The sequence below is a fragment of the Spodoptera frugiperda genome, chromosome 28 (assembly GCF_023101765.2).
Source record: "Spodoptera frugiperda isolate SF20-4 chromosome 28, AGI-APGP_CSIRO_Sfru_2.0, whole genome shotgun sequence".
NCBI classification, from domain to species: domain Eukaryota; kingdom Metazoa; phylum Arthropoda; class Insecta; order Lepidoptera; family Noctuidae; genus Spodoptera; species Spodoptera frugiperda.
The window spans coordinates 5,167,642-5,189,247 of NC_064239.1; the positions used below are offsets into that span (position 1 = coordinate 5,167,642).

General features: G+C 32.9%; 1 protein-coding gene and 1 long non-coding RNA gene across 2 annotated transcripts in view; one reads left to right on the plus strand and one right to left on the minus strand.

The window, feature by feature from the left end:
• LOC126912697 (uncharacterized) overlaps nt 1-18,822 on the plus strand; it is a 59,682-nt gene extending 40,860 nt beyond the window's left edge. Inside the window, exon 2 of the long non-coding RNA XR_007707346.1 lies at nt 18,436-18,822. This is a non-coding gene — a long non-coding RNA (uncharacterized LOC126912697). The remainder of the gene's footprint in view (nt 1-18,435) is intronic.
• LOC118264926 (acyl-CoA Delta-9 desaturase) overlaps nt 1-21,606 on the minus strand; it is a 36,036-nt gene that overhangs the window by 4,668 nt on the left and 9,762 nt on the right. The window contains exons 2-5 of the mRNA XM_035577594.2: nt 12,448-12,569; nt 4,060-4,172; nt 3,023-3,185; nt 850-1,023 (exon numbers count right to left, since the gene is read on the minus strand). Coding sequence (XP_035433487.1) covers nt 850-1,023; nt 3,023-3,185; nt 4,060-4,172; nt 12,448-12,560 — 563 coding nt within the window. The 5' untranslated portion in view covers nt 12,561-12,569. The remainder of the gene's footprint in view (nt 1-849; nt 1,024-3,022; nt 3,186-4,059; nt 4,173-12,447; nt 12,570-21,606) is intronic.

Sequence of the window (21,606 nt, forward strand, 5' to 3'; positions counted from 1 at the left end):
TACCTAAATATTAACTCTAGACCGTCAAATTAATACTGTGTTTTTGTTTTATAAGTTCTATCTTGACTAGTATTCATGTATTGTTTCCAGTCCCGACACTAATTAGGTTGACAAATACATTGGAGTAATGGATGGATCGTATTCGTCAATGATACTTTGTTTGAATACATCCTAATATTTCTAGTCTTGAAAATAAATTGATCTATACTTAGAACCTACTTATGTATACTAGTGATCTAGATCTTAGAATATCAAGGTTTTGTAAAGCACTGTTATATTGTTTTATAGTCCTATTGACTAGGAATTTTAATTATCAATAGGGATTATAAACTCAATTATTCTAATTGTAAGTTCGAGTTGTTACGTGATATTTTGGGTTTAAATTGTAATGAATAGAAATGTTACAATTTGATTTAGATTCTTCCTTTTAAACAAAGTTGATAAGGTAAATTTTAATTATTGAAAGTGTAAGGACGAGGTAACAACTAAAAAGTTTGTCTTACTCTTTGTCAGTCAGAAACAGGTAATAATTAGTATTAATTTTCTCTCGTTCAACTGAATAGGTTAGTTAATAGAGCTGATTTCGGGAATAAGTCGTGTAGTATATTAATTTTTCGTTAATGTGCGAGGTAGCCTTATCTTATTTTCCTTCCAATCGATCATCAGTGGAACTTTTAGTTCATGTACAATATGTCTTACTGCCGTACTCGGAGACATTTAATGATTACTTAAACTATTCCTTAGTAACGAATTGGTATGGAAAACAATCGCTAAGGACTGACTGGGACTAAGTAACAACTAAATGACTCTGAGTACAGCAGTTAGAGTAATTTCGAAAAGGACACTTACTTCTTTTGGAACATAACGATCGGATCTTTCTCCAAGTCGGACATGTCGACGGTGGCGCCCTTTTCGAACACGTCCTTATGTTTGCGCACCATCAGCCAGCCGATGTGGGAGAAGAAGAAGCCTCGTCTCGCATTGTGAGGGTCTGCGTCCGTCTCCGTGAATTTGTGGTGAACTCTGTTTCAATGGAAAAAGTATTCATTAAACTTGCAGTCGAATTACGACTGCCTCATTGGTCGAGTGGTCGCAAGTGCGACTGAAGGACAAGGGGTCTCGGGTTCGATTTCCGGATCGGGCAAAGCACTGCTGGGCTTTTTTCGGATTTTCGAAAAATTCCTCAGTAGTAGCACGGAGCCTGGAAATGTGCCCGGTATATGGCAATAGGCTCACCACCTATTACATGGGACTTACAACATAAATTGTGAAAAGTAGGTGTAGGTACATTGTACAGTGGCATTATGTGCCATAATGTGCACCTCTGCCTACCCCTTCGGGGATTAAAGGCGTGACGATATGTATGTATGTATTTATGTATGTCGAATTAATTTGTTTATGTTTCTGTACTTCTTAGTACGAGTTTGCTTTATGCTGAACGAAAACGAAAGGAGAGCGCGTTCGGCGCTCTGATTGGCCGGTCAATTAATACAACCAATCAGGTCTTGTTAAACGTAAAACAACCTCGTACTATGCTCTCTGATCTATCGCAATAGAGTCGTTATATTAAGACTCCTATAAAAGATAAAAATTGGTGAAAAGGTCTGGTAAGCTAAGTCGTTTTTATAGAATAAGTTATCTAATGTATTTTTATGTTCCATTTTCTTAGCCAAAGACTTGAAAAAAATAAGTCTTAACTATGTATATTAATTCAAAACATTGAAACATTGTATTCATAGCAACTTATAAACCTAGTGCACCTAGATTGCCATGATATGATGCACAACGGTGTACATTTCCGAGCACACGCACATAGTACCGATGGCCTCTATAAATTAACGAAATATCCGCCAACAATATGGTAACATCATTATAACATTTGTAGCTACTGACTTACTATCTACTAATATGAAATTATTCAGTACATCTACCAAAAGTTTGAAGAAATATTATTTGTTGATAGTCGTTAGCGACGACGTAAATTTTTTGTACGTCAAAATTTTACAACGCCTCTACCGGTCAATTGTGGAACTAAAATTTGCCATACCAAAAATTTACGTCGTAGGTAGCGTATATCGACAAATACTATTGCTTCATACTCATGGTAGAGGAATAGTATTTTAAAAAAAGGTGGTTACTCGTTCATGTTTACTATTATTAAATAAGTCTCAACAACCTGCTGATTTATAATGTAAACCTCATTTCATATTTCATGGCCAACGAAATATTGAACTTAGATATTGGAATGTCCATGTATGTTCGCTAAAAAGTACCAATATGGTGCTAATTAGTCAGTGTCAACGATACAGTAACTTTATTTTCAAATTCTTTACTTTTGACCTTTGATTTTTGTAAAAAAAAAACTATTTGAGGTAATTTTTTTGTTAAGGTTAGGCGTGTTATTGATGTAATTATATTTACTCGTATCATTAACGTAGTTTTTCAATATCCATTCCAATTTTGGTTCGTATAATGCCAATGGATTTAAAGAAACCTCAATAAATCATATCAATGGCTCAAATGAAACCGTCTTGAAAAGAAAGATTTAAGTCTTTGACTGCCAATAGAAAACTGTTGAAAGCAATCCTCCGCTAACGTCGGTCACCGGTGAGCCCCGTGGCGTTTAAAGTGACGAAATAGACTTTTAATTATAATAATCAGTCATTGAATATGAATTTAATTTCCTGTACCGTACCATGAATAATTTCGTTATTAAAAATTCTTTATTAGTAGAATTATTCGATATTTTTATTTTGTGATAATTCAATACACAGCTATAATTAACATCTTATAGCTAAATAGCTATAAAATGTTAATTCAGGTCACAGTTATCTCTATAACATAACCAACCCAAATCTATTCAGACATTTTGCATGATTGGACAACGGACACTCAGACTTTCTCCATTGTAATAGATATTACTACAGATGCAAGCTCATCAACCGACTACAAACGTCAATAGATTTCCGACTTCATTGTAACATAATAGAGTTGAATTTTAAAGAATTTTGGTACTACTGACCTGTGATCTCGGACCCATTCGTATATGTGATTTTGAAAGGCCATTGTCTGCATTAGAGCTAGGAACAGGCGAAGTGGCCAGCGCGCCTTGTATGAGCGATGCGCCCATAGCCTGTGCGCGCCCGCCGTCACGCCCATACCTGCCATTATTGCGAATAGTAAACCTGGAAACAGAATTAGACATAAATGTAAATATTTATTTTTTGTAAATTGTTTACATGATAACTCTTTTATAAAACTATCTTTAAAATAACTAAATAAGGCCGGCGTTTCTTATCCGGACTTCTCTGAGAAGAAATGCCGAAACAAAAACAAAGGTAATAGTCTCTTCTAAAGTCTAGACAAATCAAATATAATAAAGAATAATGTGAGAGAACCATGCAAGTTGATTCTGTAGTGGTCTTTTGAGGAGAGAACCACAACAGATTGAGCGAACCTGTTCAGATGGCAGTACACATATGTCCGACCAGAGACGTGATTAATAAATAGAATACGGTGTTTCTGATGCATATCCAAATTCATTAACATCCGATGAATAATCAAGGATGCATAGACAAAGACATGCAGTGAAATAATGTAACATCCACTTCTCGTTATAGTTCTTGTGTAATTAGAGGGTGAGCGCTTTGACATATATCAGGGGTAATTAAGTACATCGCCAGATCTGAAGGCCGAATCTAAGACAAATTTATTAAGAGATCTATGTATATAAGTTGTGAAATTTCAAATAGTTTTAATTAATCTGAGATTGGTTAACTAAACTTATTACTGATGTTGATATTTCAAATATTATTAATGAAGTCTTCTAGTGATAAAACTTATTTACACAAAATATCATATGCATAAACTTGGGATTGCTTCAAAGTAAGAATTAAAATGGTATTGGTCCCTAGGAGATATACGAAATAGAATAAGCAAATTCAAATAACTTTAAAATCATATTTGCACTAGATGCTCAGCTCAGCGTCGCACGAGAGAATTTCGAATACAAACTTGTACGTATTATAAAATGAATATCATACACGAGTATTTACTTACCGAATAAAATGGTCCATATTTTAACTTTCCCGGTGAACATCAAGTAGAATCCGTACAAGGCTGCGGCATGCAGGTATACGAATGCGAACACGTTTCTCCATACCACTTGCCATCTGTAATTAAAAACGATGTTCCGTTAACATAACAGTAGCTGTTTTAATTACACACATAACAATAACATGCTTGTTACCTATTGGCATAGGCAAATATGTACTTTTCAATCTACTTATGTTGCCATTTCCTTTGGCAATTGTCTATTCTGTTCCCAAGTAGGTATACGTCTTCTTTAAACTGTTCTATACCTATTTAGGAACTAGCGATCCGCCCCAGCTTCGCATGGACGTAATGGTGATATATTATGCATGTATTACACATATAAACATCTACCTCTTGATTCACTCTATCTATTAAAAACCCGCATCTAAATCCGTTGCGTAGTTTTAAAGATTTAAGCATACAAAAGGACATAGATAGGGCCAGATAAAGCGACTTAGTTATATGTATACTATGTAGTGATGGTCAAACATCGATGGAAATCTTTTTCTTTCTTTTTTCTGTTATAAAAACGTTGTAGGATTTTCTCCTGTATCGTAGGTGTTTACAAATATACAAGTTCACAACACATGACACCCAGATAGCAAAATTTGTGAATCACACAGTGTTTCTCCGTGCAATCGAACCCGCTACAGGCAGCCAGTTGCCCAACCGCGCCAACCTGCAGTCAAAAAATTACACTTGAATAACCAGGTTAGCTACCCTATACCTATTTAACTAATATAAGTAGATTCTACGAAGCAGTTTTTCTTGCCACCGTTCGTCAACTCATTTATATTGTCGTAGCGTATTGAAATTGTTATAGATATTTTATAGCTTGTAGCCTTCCTTCATTAATGGACTTACCCTACACAAAACCTTTTTTAATTTGAATAAGTAGTTCATAGATTAATGCATTTAACAAAACAAATACATTCTTTAGCATTAACATAAAGTAAAGAATTGATAATTAGAAAAAATAAAACGGTTGTGACTTGCAAATGTAATCAACTAATTGTAGTGTTACTGCAGTTCAAGTTGCCTTCTCCGTTCATCGTGAACTCTCGTTTATTGCTAGGTGTTTATCGTTATCATTAATTGCAGAACACTCAAGTTTTTCTTCTAATAGTCCAACAGTTATTTATTATATTTATTACATTGCAGAGTTTAGTTACCTATGTATTGATTTGACGAAGAAAAATTGTTTCAAAAACATATCAAGCTGGTATATACCTTTGAAAGTAAATGATATTGTTCTTATTAAAAAAATATATAATTGTCACTGTTATGGCAAATTCATGACCAATCATTTGTATTAGGCGAAAAGGGAGGGATGTTATTCTTGACATTTTTACTCATAGTTAAAAACTAGTCTTATCTTCATTAGTTTTGGTCGATGATGAGAAATGATAATTTGTATGTTGCATTTGATAGAAAATATGTATCTGAATAGTTGTCTAGCTGGACCTCATATTTAATTTTTAATATAAAAATTTCTACATCAAGACTTTATTGTTCCCTTCAGGATGGAATTTGGCAATAACATTTAAAAGTCCAGTAAATATTTACGTCTAGACTATTTTTTGTAAAATAATAAAGGTAATATCAAAGTATTTTCAATTACTACGAGTATACTTACAATATTTTACTATTGTTTGAAAATCGCATGAGTTAATTATTGCAATAGGTACACTAAGATAAAATTCAGTATAAAAATAATATTATGATTGCTATCTAAAAACTCCATCACCAGTAGTATCAAAAATCCTCAGTTTCACAGTGTACGATTAAATAAACACAACGGTAAAAAGTGTCTACAACAAAAGAAACTTTAATCTTTCGGTAGTTTTTACTAAAACCACACTTTAAAAGCTATTTATTTTGTGACTAACAAAAACAGTTACGTTTACTTTTAAGAACTATCATCTTGACATTAGCCTCATAAAAATTCGGTCAGTGGAAATTTTTCAGCTGAATTTAGACTCCATTGGAGGTGACCAAGATATAGTCAGTCAAGCTGTAATTTGCTATATAGGTAAGATAATAACGATTTATTTAGAACGGAGATAAGGTAACCTAACCAAATAAGGCCTACCTTATTTTTATTGCCGCCTAGCTCGTAGGTTTAAAATGACAATGCACTGATTATTTCAAAATCTTATATTTATTTATTAAACTTTGTAATAATGGAATCAAAATAGCTTTAGAAACCAAAATACAGTTTTATAAACACAAATAACTAAAGTGACACTTTGGCCTTATTGGGAACCCTATGTCTTAATAAGGCCTCAATAAAAACTAGTAAGTATTCAACTTCTTAATTATAACAAAAATTTGTCAATGCTTATAAAAATGTAATGAGATCTTATTAATTAATTTTGGTCATTATACATCAGGCTAAACGAGTTTCTCATCATGCATTACCAAAGTAACATCTTTGAAGTCATAGGTACCCCATCATCAGTCAAACGAATGAGAATAACTTCTTGTTCTGTAGCCAATTTAGCGACCGACCTAGCTTTCGTGTAGTCGAACTACTCTTTAGATGGTGCGTACTTCTTTAGTTATATCTGGCTGCAGCAGCCTACCGGGTAAAACAGGGTGCATAAAATTCGAAGGGTGAATAGATACTATGAAGAATTTCCCAATATCCATTCACCCCTTTTCTGTATCTATTCACCCTGTTTACCCCTTTCTACCATTTTAACAGCGTTTTCCATCTTTTGCAAAATCCATTGGCTTTCTTTTTGACAGAAGCTGGTGATCCGTTTTCTATGAAATTACTGAAAAACAACTATGCCGTAATAAGGCCTACACGTTTTTTTGTAGGCTTTATTAGGACATGGCACATAGGTAAACAAAACAACGATTATATGAAATACACCGATATTATAGCTATTTCACTAATGTGAGGAGATGGCTAAATGTATAATTGTCATACAGACAAAACACGGCACGTCGTATACTGATAAATATAAAAATACTAACAGTTTACGCTACTCGAATTTTATAAAAACTAAAGTGCGCTCCATGTCGTGATTGTTTTCGTCTGTAGGTTCCAACATAATCGCGGCACGGGTTGCTTGCTGTGCTCAAATTAGTTAAGTAATGTGCATGCACACTTCTACAAACTTTGGCGACCATTTGACATCGGGAAGAGGGAAATTTTCAAAATAGGCTTTATTGGGGCATAGGCCTTATTTGGTTAGGGTACTATAGTAGACTAAACCAACTACATAAAAATACTGGCTTCGTTAAAACCAATCTCAGATCTTCTTTTGTTTATGAAATATAAGTTATAATATTTTCATCTATACTAATATTTAAAGCTAAAGAGTTTGTTTGATTGTTTGTTTGTATTTGAATAAATGTTGGATCGCCGGGGCATCAACCTATCGGGTGAAACCGCGCGGAAGTCTATAAATATGCCGGGAGGATTATCTGAAAGTCATTCATTATGTTTGGCAAAGACCGTCTTGCCACTCATATAATGATGACTTTGTGAGTATGTGGAAATGCACATCATACAAAAATGTATTTACTTTGTTTGTATTATTTATTTATAATCGTTGCTAAGATAACATTCAGGGTTATTGTTTAAGCAATCGCCTTTCAAATGTCAATTTGCTAGGTATTCCGATTACTTAGCTTCTCTACTATAATTGATAAGATACGCAAGACAGCGCTTTTTAAGGTAACATAGGTACCAAAGTTTTGGAATAAAAACCATTACTTTTCAAGAGCTACGTTCTCCATCCGACTTGAATTGTTTCAAAGAGAATATTCAATAACAAATGAAGAATACTATTTCTTTTTCTTAGTCCGGGAAATTAAGCCTCGTATTCATGCTAAACATTTTACTTAGCAATAGTTGATCAAAGTTGTTGATGAATAGCGAGAATGCTCCTGGAAACTTAAACCTAACTTTGTTTAAGCTAATAAAACTGATGTTTTCGCTCGCCGTCAACTCTGCAGCATGGCGCGATCAGCTCCGTAACACAAGTGTTGCCCGCACCATTTTTATACAACCCTGTTGCTAAACAAAATGTTTACCATGAATACGAGGCTTTACACGCAAGTATTTTCGAGGATAGAAGAAAATAACTTTTCTAAAATTTCTAAATAAACGAAAGTAAGTACACATTTTGCTCGGCTAAAAGCTGTGTGTGTTGTCAAATGGAAATATTAATATATCTATTTTTTTATATAAAACAACGTCAGACACTAAAACGTTTGATCTTTTAGTGATGGGATTCCAATCTATACATATAATAAAATCGTAGAAAAGTGCTGTCTGTACATTGAAAATAAAAATAAAAAAAATAACAGGGGTTATTGTTATGTCGATGTCGAACCCAAAAATGTAATTAACTTTTTTTTTGTCTGTTTGTCTGTTTGTCTGTTTGTCTGTTCGTCTGTGCGCGCTAATCTCAGAAACGGCTGATCCGAGTTGGATGCGGTTTTCACGAATATATTGTGGGATGCTTAAATTTACATTTAGTGTTTGTTTCATGTCAATCGGTTCATAAATAAAAAAGTTATGTCAAATTAAAGAATCACGTCGAACATTCTATGCTTATACCATTAATCTCCGCAACTATTTGACGGATTTGGTTGAAATTTGGTACAGATATAGTTTAGAACCTTAGAAAGGACATAGATATATTTTTATTTCAAAAATCAAAAAATAAAAATAAGAAATAAATTATTTATAAATAATTCTATGTCGATCGTTACACGACTTCGGTTCATATTATTGTTTTAATTTATCGAAAAAAAGTAAATAAATAGTAAAAAGGTATGAAAAAAATAATATCAATATAATAAAACATTTAGTACAAAGAAAATGCTCTAACGGAGTATAGATAATTCTATGTCGATCGTTACACGACTTCGGTTCATGTTATTGTTTTAATTCATCGAAAAAAGTAAATAAATAGTAAAAAGGTATGAAAACAATAATATCAATATAATTAAACTTTTAGTACAAAGAAAATGCCCGAACGGAGTATAAATAAATAATCCAAGTTGTCTTTATCCTCGATAGATGGCGTTGGGATTGAAATAGATCGCGCTATGGTTTTGTTACATTCATTTGGTTGGGTATCGGCCGAGCGCTTCGGTACTATCGTAGAAAAAGTGTATTATCAGTCGTATGATTATTTGTCTGTAGTGGTCCTGCTGTTTCGTATATTCTAAATTGGTTTCGTTGTATTTGTCAATTAATAAGTTTATTTGTTGGGTTTTCCTGGTTTTTTGGTTAAACTATTTAACGTAGGTTTAGTTTGATATCGATTATTAGTAGTTACTGTAGTTAGTTTTTTTAATAAAATTGTAAGTCTAATTTTTTTTTAATTAGATTAGATTTAAGTCGTTTCTTTTAAATTATTTAGTTTAAGCTTGGTTATTATAGCATAGAGGATAGGGTGTAATATAGTTTCTTTTTTAATTGTTATAAATTCGTAATTCGTAGCTTTCTTTAGTTTTAAGTTAGTTTAAGTCCGTTTTTAAACTATTTTTTCAATGCCCTAAGTGAGTATACATCTATTAAATTCAAACGCAGAGCTCATTATGTTGATTTTTGAAGAGTTCCCTGGAATATCTTCCACATCTCATTTTTGAAGAGATCCCGCGAGATCGGGAACTATGTGGTTAAAACCAAAAATTTGCCGGAAGTCACTATTCCACGCGAACGAAGTCGCGGGCAAAAGCTAGTAACTAATATATTTCATATTTTCCTAGCAGCCATTGATGGGACTTTTCCAGGAAGAGATATGACCTACTTTTGGTATTTACCTTATTATTTCTGAGATAGCCGATTCCCATAAGAATTTATTGAATTTACTAAGAAGCTTTTCACCATTTTCTTATGTTTTGACTCCGTCATGTGAGTTTAAGTATGGGAGAGATGTACTACGGCACGAATGGGTCGGCTCGACCGGAGTGATACCACGGCCTCACAGAAAAACGACTTAAAACAACACTTGCGTTGTGTTTCGTCGTGTAAGTGAGGTTACCCAATCTCCACAATCCTCGAATCCCCAACAACCCTCAAATTCCTAACCCCTAAATGGCCGGTAACACACTTGTAACGCCTCTTGTGTTTCGGGTGCCCATAGGCGGCGGCGATTGCTTGCCATCGTGTGATCGTTTACAAGCTTATCCATTAAAAAAATGTGACGAAAATTATCGTTCCAATATCTTGACATATCCAACTTCAAAAGTTATATGCTTAGGCGCACATATAGAATTTTGCATCAGTTATGTGATAAGAGGTGAGACCACAAAACATGAATAGAATATAATATAACCTATCTATCTAGAATAGAGTATATTTTTGAACTGCAGCTAAAACCCGATGCATAAAAAATCAATACTCGACAAGCGAGCTCAATTTGTACCCAAGAATACTATAATTTAGTGAACTAGGGAACTACTTCACTATTGAATTCATTCCCAGTCGCAGAGTTTCCTATAGTCGCATGGACTCCGAATGAATTAAACTTTAATGAAGTAAAATCGAAATAAGACTTCTTCAGTTTCATTTAAATCTAGATAGGTATTCCAGGAAATAAATTTGGCAAAGTTTTTGTCCAGAATCAACTATGAATAAATTAGTCATGCATTTATGAGTGTACAATACCACCAAAATGGCTGCTCAAGGAAAATAGATAAAGTAATAAATATATAACATGCAGCATATTTATGTTAATGATACTACGGTACTGAAAATAATTATTCAACATAGGTTTCTTTATATATTTTAACTCTAGATTTAATTGAAAAGAGTTTCTCTTGCAACGCTTTCCTACCTCAACCATATAAATACAATTTTATAAGTAGATACAGTTTTGAATGTATTCGAATAAAACTATCTTATATAAAGATAGAGTTTATCTTGTATGAAGATAAACTTTATTATATGAAGATAGAGGTAATAAAAACTGTAGGTACGTGATTAAGATTAAGACTAAACAACCTCTTTTAAAGCGTTTGACTGCCAACAGAAAATTGTTGAAGGCAAATCCTTCTCATGCGTAGTTCACCAATGATCTACGCGGCGGTTAACATGTTAAACGCATGGCCGATGCCTTTAGTAACTACGCTAAAAAATCTTCAAAGAACGAACCACATAGGCCTTTAGTGATAAAATAAATATAATGTACTAATTTCTATGCCTACTTATAAAATAATATTTAAACCGTGAACAGCTTATTAGCAAGTACTTAATAATGTGGTCCTAAATGCTGTTTATAAATAATATTTGTTGTTGGTATAATAATTATGGCACCACGCCTATTTTTCTATGAAGGAGTAGGCTCCGGCTAACCGGAGCTGCGGATTACCTAGCGGGTTACTGGAGCCCCGACTCGCAAAGCAGGAGTAAGAACTGGGTGGTCTTTAGTCAGTTTTAGTCTGACACTCCTTCTCGCCTCGCCCAAGGCGGGAGAAGTCGTTGGATGACTTTAGCCCCTCAAAAGGCTGCGGCTACAATATTTTAGGAGGCTATTCTATTTTTGATTATAATGTGGTCCTGGATTAAATGTCATTGGCAGTTTTAATTACAAAATTTTCGATAGGTTGAATTAATTTTGGTATGTTAATTTCACTGTAATAAAGTTAGTTTCTGCCTGCAGCAGATTAAAACGTTTTTGATGATCTGTTTATGAATGTAAATCGAATGAAACTTTAGTCGGTTTAACGTAAATATTTAAATTCTTGTATCTAAATTATCTAAATGATTATGTAAATAGTAAACATGTGAGGGCTCTCTGAAAATGAGGAAAATGTTTTCAAATTCACGTGTCTAAGTATACGTGTACAATATACAATTATACTTATATTATATTTTGCTTATGAAGTGAATGAAGTTTTCTATGTATTTAATTCAGCAATTGAGTCACTACAGTTGACTTCTTGTTTATTTTGATTTGATAGTACAGATCATTATGATTTGTCTCAATATTGTCTGATCACAACACATCATCAGCCAATAAGTGGCCACTGGTGGCCAAAGGCCTCTACTCACAAGAAGGTTTGAGCATTTATCACCACGCTTGCTCAATTTTTGATCAATGAATTGAATTATTCCTTTTAGCCGCAGTAGGGGTTTAATCCTATTATGGAACGTTGACTCGCGCCGGGTACATTTTAAAACTGCTACTATTATGCTTGTACGCTAGGAGAGCCATGATTTCAGTTTAAAAAATGTTAATATTAAGAGTCTCGGGCTGATTCGGATTCGATTAAAAATAACCCAACTTTGATTACGGATTCGATTATTCTTCCAATCCTAGTATTAAGACCCTGTGGTCCCGTGATTATGTAATGAACATATTTATAATGTCTACTTACTCATAATCTCTGTTCTTTTTCATAGGCTCTGCGTATCTGTGGTCATCGTCTTGTAGCTTGCTGGTGAGAGTAGCGTTGGCGAGGAGTAGCGGGGCGCCTGACATCGCGGCCATTACTCCACTCTACAACAAACAGACACACGACATTAGATATTAGTGGTTGAATTACAGGGACGTAATTAGAGTTTAGTTTGAAGATATTCGTTTGCGGGCACTTTATAAATTATGTGAATGTAAACGAATTAAAAAATATGGTACGATGTGCAGGAGGATTCCTCACGAGAATTATTATAATTAGTGATAATTAACCATTTGTTTCCGTAATATAATTTATAAGATATACATGCGTATAACAATGAAAGAAATAATGATAATAGTAAATCCTCGACCACATTGCGTAGATAATTAAACACTTATCAGTGGCATTTAATGAACGGGACCTAAAAAAATTCCATTACCCTCTACCCTGGGCTTACCCTATATTTGGCTACAGAAGTAGAAATTAAAATTAAGCTGATTTGCACATTCATATAAATATAGACTGAGTATAAATAATGCAAAAAACGTAAACAATTCTAGTATTAAGGTAGGTTCCCAAAAAAGAGAAAAATAAAACAAAAAGTTTTTCGTTGATATCTCAAACTTTTTAGTGTTCGTAGTATTTTAGTATTTAAAACAGGTTTTTTAATTATTCATAATTATAAACAAACGTGAGTTTTTGAGTGTGAGTATTTAGCACATCTCAAATAATGCGAACAATAAAAATACAATGCATACATCGTCACACGTCGTTATGCACATTAGTTATTCATTAAAAAACAGAACATTTTTGTATGAAATTATTTTTCTTCCGCAGACACTAATATATCTAAATCAGTGTCGACTAAGTTAGAATTATAGAGGTTATCCTCCTATTTATTTAATGCTGTGTGCACACAAAACTCCTAAAATAATTAATAAAAGCAGGTCCACCTGTTTTAATTTTTTTGTGTTTTTGGTGTAGTCCATTTCTGTCAGTCACAATTACTTCATTTTATGCTAGATTTGCCTACTAAAGCTAAAATTTAATTGTATTCATTTTCCCGATAGAATAAAAGCCACTTGTCCTGACTTGAATCATTCCGAAATGTCCTAGAATGATACTAAGTAATAAATATTTTGATTATCATGATAATTATCTTCTTAAATTGAAAAAAGAAACCATGATAGATTTTTTTATTTGGACTATTTATTTCAATGATTGGCAGTTGATTATTTTGTGAACATGTATGTTTAAGCGTGCAATATTTTTTTTCCTTTATTTATTATACTGTTAGTTGGTCAATAAATTATCTAAATTAACGTGATAAGGATTTTGAAATATCTGCGATAACGTTAAAGAATAATGTATGGACATATTTCTGAGTGATTTTACACTGTCTAAAATAATATAAAGCAGGCATTATTTTATTCTTATAGAAATTACTATTATTTCTGTAGCGTATTTGTGTAATATATAGTCTAAAATAATATAAATACCTATTTATTTATTATTATAAGGCACGTTAACAGAATAAACTGAATTACACCATAATTACTTTATCATGGCACTATTTAGATACTGAGACAGTACATTTTGTCCAGGCACAAAATGATTTGATAGCATTTATCTATACGTATTTTTACTTTAGCTAAGTTTCACTGAAGCACGAGACCTTGTGATTATTTATCACGTGAGTTTGGCGAATATATGTACATACATACATACCTATGTACACACATACGTGTAAATATTGAACAATTCAGTTAGAGAAGTTTCGTTATTTAACATTTTCAAGCCTGAAAAGTGCTAATTGGGTTATTTAAAGTCAAAGTCAACTTTTGTATACCAAATATGTTTTTTTTTTCGAGAAAAAAATACATCATACATGTAAATTTTCTGTTTGAAAATCATTATTTAATGATGTTGAATTATTTATGATTAGTGAAGGATGAATAATGTTGAATTATAATTGGTGTATTGGACTTTAGTCTTTCGATTGTACCGCGACGGTTTTAGAGAGTTTTATGCAGTTGGTCTCGAGTGTTTCCATCGCATAATGTTGCAAGTGCTTATAGAAAGTTGCGTTATTTTTATCGGACATCTCATTATGGAGCATCGAAGAAATTGAACGTCTCGCCGCAGAATTAAGAGAGATAAGATTTTTATAGTGTTTATCATAACAGTTTATTACTACGACGTGTAAGCAGTAGCCTTTGCGAGAAATTTCATTATTAGCTTTTTTCATAGGTTAATTGTAATAAAATAGAAACTCAGCATCGTACTATTCCATGACTCCGAGTTATAGATGCTCAATTCGAGTTCTTGAAACTATAATGGTTTGATATTCAGTGGAGACATTAGAATGAGATAATCAGTAATAGAATATGCTGCGGACTACCTTGCGGGTTTACCGGGGCTCCAGTTCGAAAAGCAGGAATAGGAACGGGGTGGTTTTTTTAATCTGTAAGAGTCTGACACTCCCTATCGCTTCGCTAAAGGCGAGAGATTAGTCATTGGATGATTTTCCCCTTAAAAAAGGTTAGATTTAGATAGATACTTAATACTAATACTTCTCAATTCTTACCTTGAAACATATGGGGAGAAAACAGTATAAGCATGTATACGTGACGATACGTATGTTTACTCATTTCCCTTATGAAATAAATGCACGAGGCACGATCAGTTTAAACGTCGAACCTTGGCATAGGTCGGGAAATCGTTGCACTAGCCTCGTCAGGTCATTATTAGCTTTGTGTAATAACCGCCAAATATCGTGAAAAAAAACATCATTATATAAGATTAGGAATTGTTTAATACTAAAGTGTGGAACAATACTTTCACGTTTAGTTTAGACAATAGTGTTTAAAGATAGCAATTGTAGTGCATTCTTCATGCTTCTTGAATGATATAAGTGTCGCTTTCTACAGAAAAAAATGTTTTATTGCTGCATTTGTGACTCTTTTCTAAGCTTAAGAAATAAAAGGGATGTTATAACTAAGATTTGTGTTTGTATAAATTTTCTAAAAATAAAGAAAATATCTCTATGTATAATCCTTATCGATAGGTTTCGACCTTACGAAGCGAAGGTGTGAAAATGATGATAGAAGATAAAATTGTATAAAATCATCGCAATCTTAATTTACTACTCATGTAAATTAGATTTATTGACTCGTTAAAATACCTTATCAACGGAAAATAATATTTTTATTATACAAAAATAAATAACGTAGTTGATGAAATTACGTTCAGTAGAATATTTATAAAGATAAGATCAATAGGTTCTACCTACTGAAACATTTTTACCCACGTATAAATACTACAATACTTCATTACGGCCGAGGATTTTATTCAAAGAGAAACAAGAAATATAACAAACTAGAAAATAAATAATCCGATTTAAAAACAACAATAGAATTATTTACATTTTATTACTTCAACATTTATTTGTATATATAATATTTAATATTTTATTTCGTTCACTGAACTTTCTCGGGGTCGTTTATTCTATTTAAATACAAAGTCATTGTTTAAATAAATAAGTTTAATTAATTTCATAATGGACGAAACTCGCCAGTGGCGCCATCTCGTCATCGCAAAAATATCTTAAATAAGTTTATTGTAGTTGAAGAACCGGTAGTGGGTTGTGGAAAGCAATATTAAGGCGGGTCCAGACATGAAAGCAATCCGATCAACGATCACCGTATTACTTTTATCAATATTATCTTCAATAGTCATGATCGCGTATATTGGCAGTGATCAATCGTAGTTGGTTGGTGCTTAGCAAACCTGTTTTATCATTCACTATTCTAACTTCAAAATGAGACGATTGCAAACATATTTAGAAACAGATTCTGGCTTTGATGAGAGACCTAATGACGCGTCCAGAGGCATTATAAAATTGACATGCCTATCGAGATCGCGTCTGAGCGTATCATTTACATATGATCGTCGACGATGTACGCTGATGATGCAAAGACATGTCTGGAGCCTTTAATTAATTAATATATAATATTATCAATAGGCAATGACAATGTAGAGTTGGGCTTAGAACCTCCCCTATATATGTATTCCGGCTTTCTATTCTATCCTCACCCGCGAAAAGAGTAGAGTTGAGGACTAATGTATTCTGCTCTATCGTCACAACACGTTTGTAGACAAACATATACATACCTACATAATATACATATGTATAAACAATTACTGATTACCTTCCTGTCAATAATTTCACCTCGCTTATATCTAAGTTGGTCATCACAATAGTACGTGATTAATTTATTATCCTAACAATGCTGTCTCACGTTCCCTATACATACATACGTACACAGTGTATCCAATGTCATCAGACATCAATACACAGATTATATATGTATGTAGATAATTACCTACTTTAGGGTATAAGCGGAATCGCTTGTCTATCATGAATTATTAGCATCTAACTACCGGTTTCTGGATAAACAAGTACATATAAAAATAATGACACTAGTTTATTGGCCATGTGTTGTCTGCTAAGTACTTTTATGTTATAAACTGTCGTGAGTATACTAAATTATCAAATTTACGGCTTACTACCGAGAACTATTTGAATTAAGCTCTACTAGTTTCAAGTCACGCCGGGACTTACATTCATGAGTAGCGTATAATAGAGCTTTACTCGAATAGTTTACGTGCGGCGGTCTATTTATCAGATAGGTATTAACAGTACAACGTAATATATTGCAAAGAGTTATATGTATGTATAGGATGATTTGTTATTGTGATAAAAATAAAACTAATGAGTATACAAAAAATGTTTGCTTGGGAAAGTTGTTTGTAATCATAAGTAAAATCACGTGTTTAAATTGCCTTCACTAATTACAAGGCACCCTATATACATAATGATAATGTGGTATTTAAAATTATTGTTATAAAAATAAAAAAGTCTGTGTTATCTTGACGCTATATGCATATATTTTTAGATAGTTAAGTATGTGAAACATAACATCTGTGAATAAAAAATAAACGTTTGTTGTTTTAATGTTAAGTAGGTAAAGATTACATTTTATGTTCGACTAGCTTTTGCCCGCGACTTCGTTCGCGTGGAATAGTGACTTCCGGCAAATTTTTGGTTTTAACCACATAGTTCCCGATCTCGCGGGATCTCTTCAAAAATAAGATGTGGAAGATATTCCAGGGAACTCTTCAAAAATCAACATAATGAGCTCTGCGTTTGAATTTAATAGATGTATACTCACTTAGGGCATTGAAAAAATAGTTTAAAAACGGACTTAAACTAACTTAAAACTAAAGAAAGCTACGAATTACGAATTTATAACAATTAAAAAAGAAAATATATTACAACCTATCCTCTATGCTATAATAACCAAGCTTAAACTAAATAATTTAAAAGAAACGACTTAAATCTAATCTAATTAATTTATAAATTAGACTTACAATTTTATTGAAAAAACTAACTACAGTAACTACTAATAATCGATATCAAACTAAACCTACGTTAAATAGTTTAACCAAAAAACCAGGAAAACCCAACAAATAAACTTATTAATTGACAAATACAACGAAACCAATTTAGAATATATGAAACAGCAGGACCACTACAGACAAATAATCATACGACTGATAATACACTTTTTCTACGATAGTACCGAAGCGCTCGGCCGATACCCAACCAAATGAATGTAACGAAACCATAGCGCGATCTATTTCGATCCCAACGCCATCTATCGAGGATAAAGACAACTTGGATTATTTATTTATACTCCGTTCGGGCATTTTCTTTGTACTAAAAGTTTAATTATATTGATATTATTTTTTTCATACCTTTTTACTATTTATTTACTTTTTTTCGATGAATTAAAACAATAACATGAACCGAAGTCGTGTAACGATCGACATAGAATTATTTATAATTTATTTCTTATTTTTATTTTTTGATTTTTGAAATAAAAATATATCTATGTCCTTTCTAAGGTTCTAAACTATATCTGTACCAAATTTCAACCAAATCCGTCAAATAGTGGCGGAGATTAATGGTATAAGCATAGAATGTTCGACGTGATTCTTTAATTTGACATAACTTTTTTATTTATGAACCGATTGACATGAAACAAACACTAAATGTAAATTTAAGCATCCCACAATATATTCGTGAAAACCGCATCCAACTCGGACCGCCGTTTCTGAGATTAGCGCGCACAGACGAACAGACAAACAGACAAACAGACAAACAGACAAAAAAAAAGTTAATTACATTTTTGGGTTCGACATCGACATAACAATAACCCCTGCTATTTTTTTTATTTTTATTTTCAATGTACAGACAGCACTTTTCTACGATTTTATTATATGTATAGATGTTACGCAAAGCCTCCAAAAGTGAAAACAAAAACAGGTTTATTTTTGTTTCAGTCAAAATATTTGCTTTAAATCTGGGAATATTAATACCTTGTTTTAAAATAACGTGAATATTGACGTCACGTAGCTTAATGCACGGTGGAATAGACAGAGTAGCACTTATTATTTATTGTTCTGTAGGTACCTACTTAATAGGACATATATACCTACTTATACTTATATATGTATGTGTGTGTAATGTCTTCACAGGACTTGACATGTAAGATCATATCATAATCATAAGGGATTTTCTTCAGAGAATAAGTAATATATAATTCATTTATTATTAGAGAATTTCATTACAGTTCACAGTTCAGAAAATATAATACGTAAATTAATACTCTGCCTTCCCATATTAATCATCACTAGCCTTTTATTGTTAAAAAGAGCAGGCAGAGAATTAGCTATATAGACATAAATAATAGTCACTCTTCAACCCAAGTTATAAAAGAAACCAAAACAGTCCTTATCTCGCTTTATATATCAAATCCATACAATATAATACTCCTTAAATTATTCTAAAGGACAATGTGCGTAGTATAAGGAAGTATATTTTCTTCTACGCTCTGGTCAATACGAACCCAACCATGACAGATAATGTACACAAGCCTGCCTAATTATTTTATTATCCATCTAATCTGCTACACTGAACACAATTAATTAAGGAGTATATATATCATTCCATAACATAATTTGGTAACTATAAAAATACTCTCTACATATGGTTAGCATGGTTCTGGAACCAAAACCTTCAGTAATTTGGATATGAATAATGTATTTTATTAAAATGAAAATTTAAGTAGTTTTTATAAACTTCATTCTTGCTTCTGACCTCAAACGAGTCTAAGGACGTCTTAGGACAAAGATTATAATGTTCAGATAGGAATAATAACATCATCACATATGCTATTAATGAGAGGAATTGTCAGAGATAAGACGTAGTATCTACTATGGGTGGGTGCTAGTCTAGACTTAATAGAACTTAATTTTTAACTTTAATTTTTAACTTAATTTTCCACCCAGAAAAAAAAAAAAAAAAGACTTAATAGAACTTTGATAACATGAGTACACAGTGGTTTATGGTCGTCCTTGCAAATAGGCACAGAAGTCAATTAAATTAAAATCATGGAAATTCCTACATTGTCACAATATACCTATACTAATGAATCATTATAATCTGCATACACATTCATCAGTTTTAATGAAAGGTCATTAAACTTCGTGAGAAGATACCTACATTAGCGCCTTGTCTTAAGTTTTTGCGTCACTAATACATCTTACATTAACCTTCGCTAAAGACAAATGTTTGTTTCTAACCGTTAACGTTATTCGAAAGTTATATCATTGGGAAAATGAAGGAAAGGTGACAAGTGCGCACTTTCACAACGTCGTGTAACTAGTGGCTTTTGAGAGGCGCATTATGCCATGCGTCAAGTTGTGCAGTGTGCACGTACGCCACTGCCACTCAGTGTAGCTTGTTGACTAATTACTCAAGAACGGATCTCTCAACAACGTACAATAATAATAATTTAGTCCATTCCATTTCATCTTATGGTCAACAAAAACTGTCTAATGAGCATCTTTTTATGTTATTGAAATGACAAACAAACTTACGGTCCACTTGATGGAAAGCAGTTACCGTTGCTAACAAACGTCTGCTACGTTAGAAGTGTGGCTCTCGTGTGGCTGACCCGAATTGTATGGCCAAAATTTTCTATAGACTCGTGAATCAAGAAGACGTGCATTCTATCATAGTATTTTATTTATACGTATGTATGAATGAACAAAATTTCGATTAAGCACAGCTTACGAACGCCAAAATAAATAGTCAAAGACACCTGACCTCATTTTTTGTTCGCGTCTCATCTGAATGCAAGTCTATAGTTTTTGTTACTGCTAGTGAATAAACACTAATAGTTATAATTATATTGTTTTAATATCTGAGTTTTATAATTAAATGAATTAATCTTGTGGTTACTAGTGTAGCTAATGTTTATAATACTGGATTTGTTCGTTAAGTTAGAGAAGTAGAAGTAGAATAAATAAACAAACTTAACTATAGTTTTCTATTTGTTCTCGAAAATTTATTCGTCGTATTGCTTGTCAAACTGTTAATGTATATACATAGGTATTCAAATTGTGTCCAGTTCAAACCTTCCTAGGCCTAGAGGAAGAAGCCCCAATCGGTGTCAGACCAAATCTCCAAACAGCTTGAGATGCCTATCAGCGCTGCTCTTCACCAAGCAACGGAACGCAACCGATGGAGGCAGCTGGTCGAAGAAATCAAACGGAGGCACGATCCTCAGCAGTGAGGGAATCGACTAGAGAGAGAAACAAACCCTCATACACGCTTTGCACACAATTTCTAAGTAAAACAAAGTGTACCCTCTGATGCTGTATGAGACCGGAAAACGGATATTTATCTTTTCCATATTCAGAAAGCTGTCATCCGTTTTACCTTTTAGGTCCAAAATCTTATCTGAACAGTTCTCAGTCGAAGCATGTATAAACAATCCCCACTATGTATTATATGTATTGTGTGTATGTATGTATATATACAAAGCAATTCCTTTGTTGATTAACACTGTTAATATTCGCTGATAGAAAATAAAATCAGCAGTTTTATTTGTAAATAGTAGTTATTAGTTTTGCAACCGCTGACGGCGGTAAACGGGTTGGTAAGATGCATTCTTGCAATCTTTGGACACGATATACTAACCGTGTTCTTTAGGGTGACACCAGTTGAAG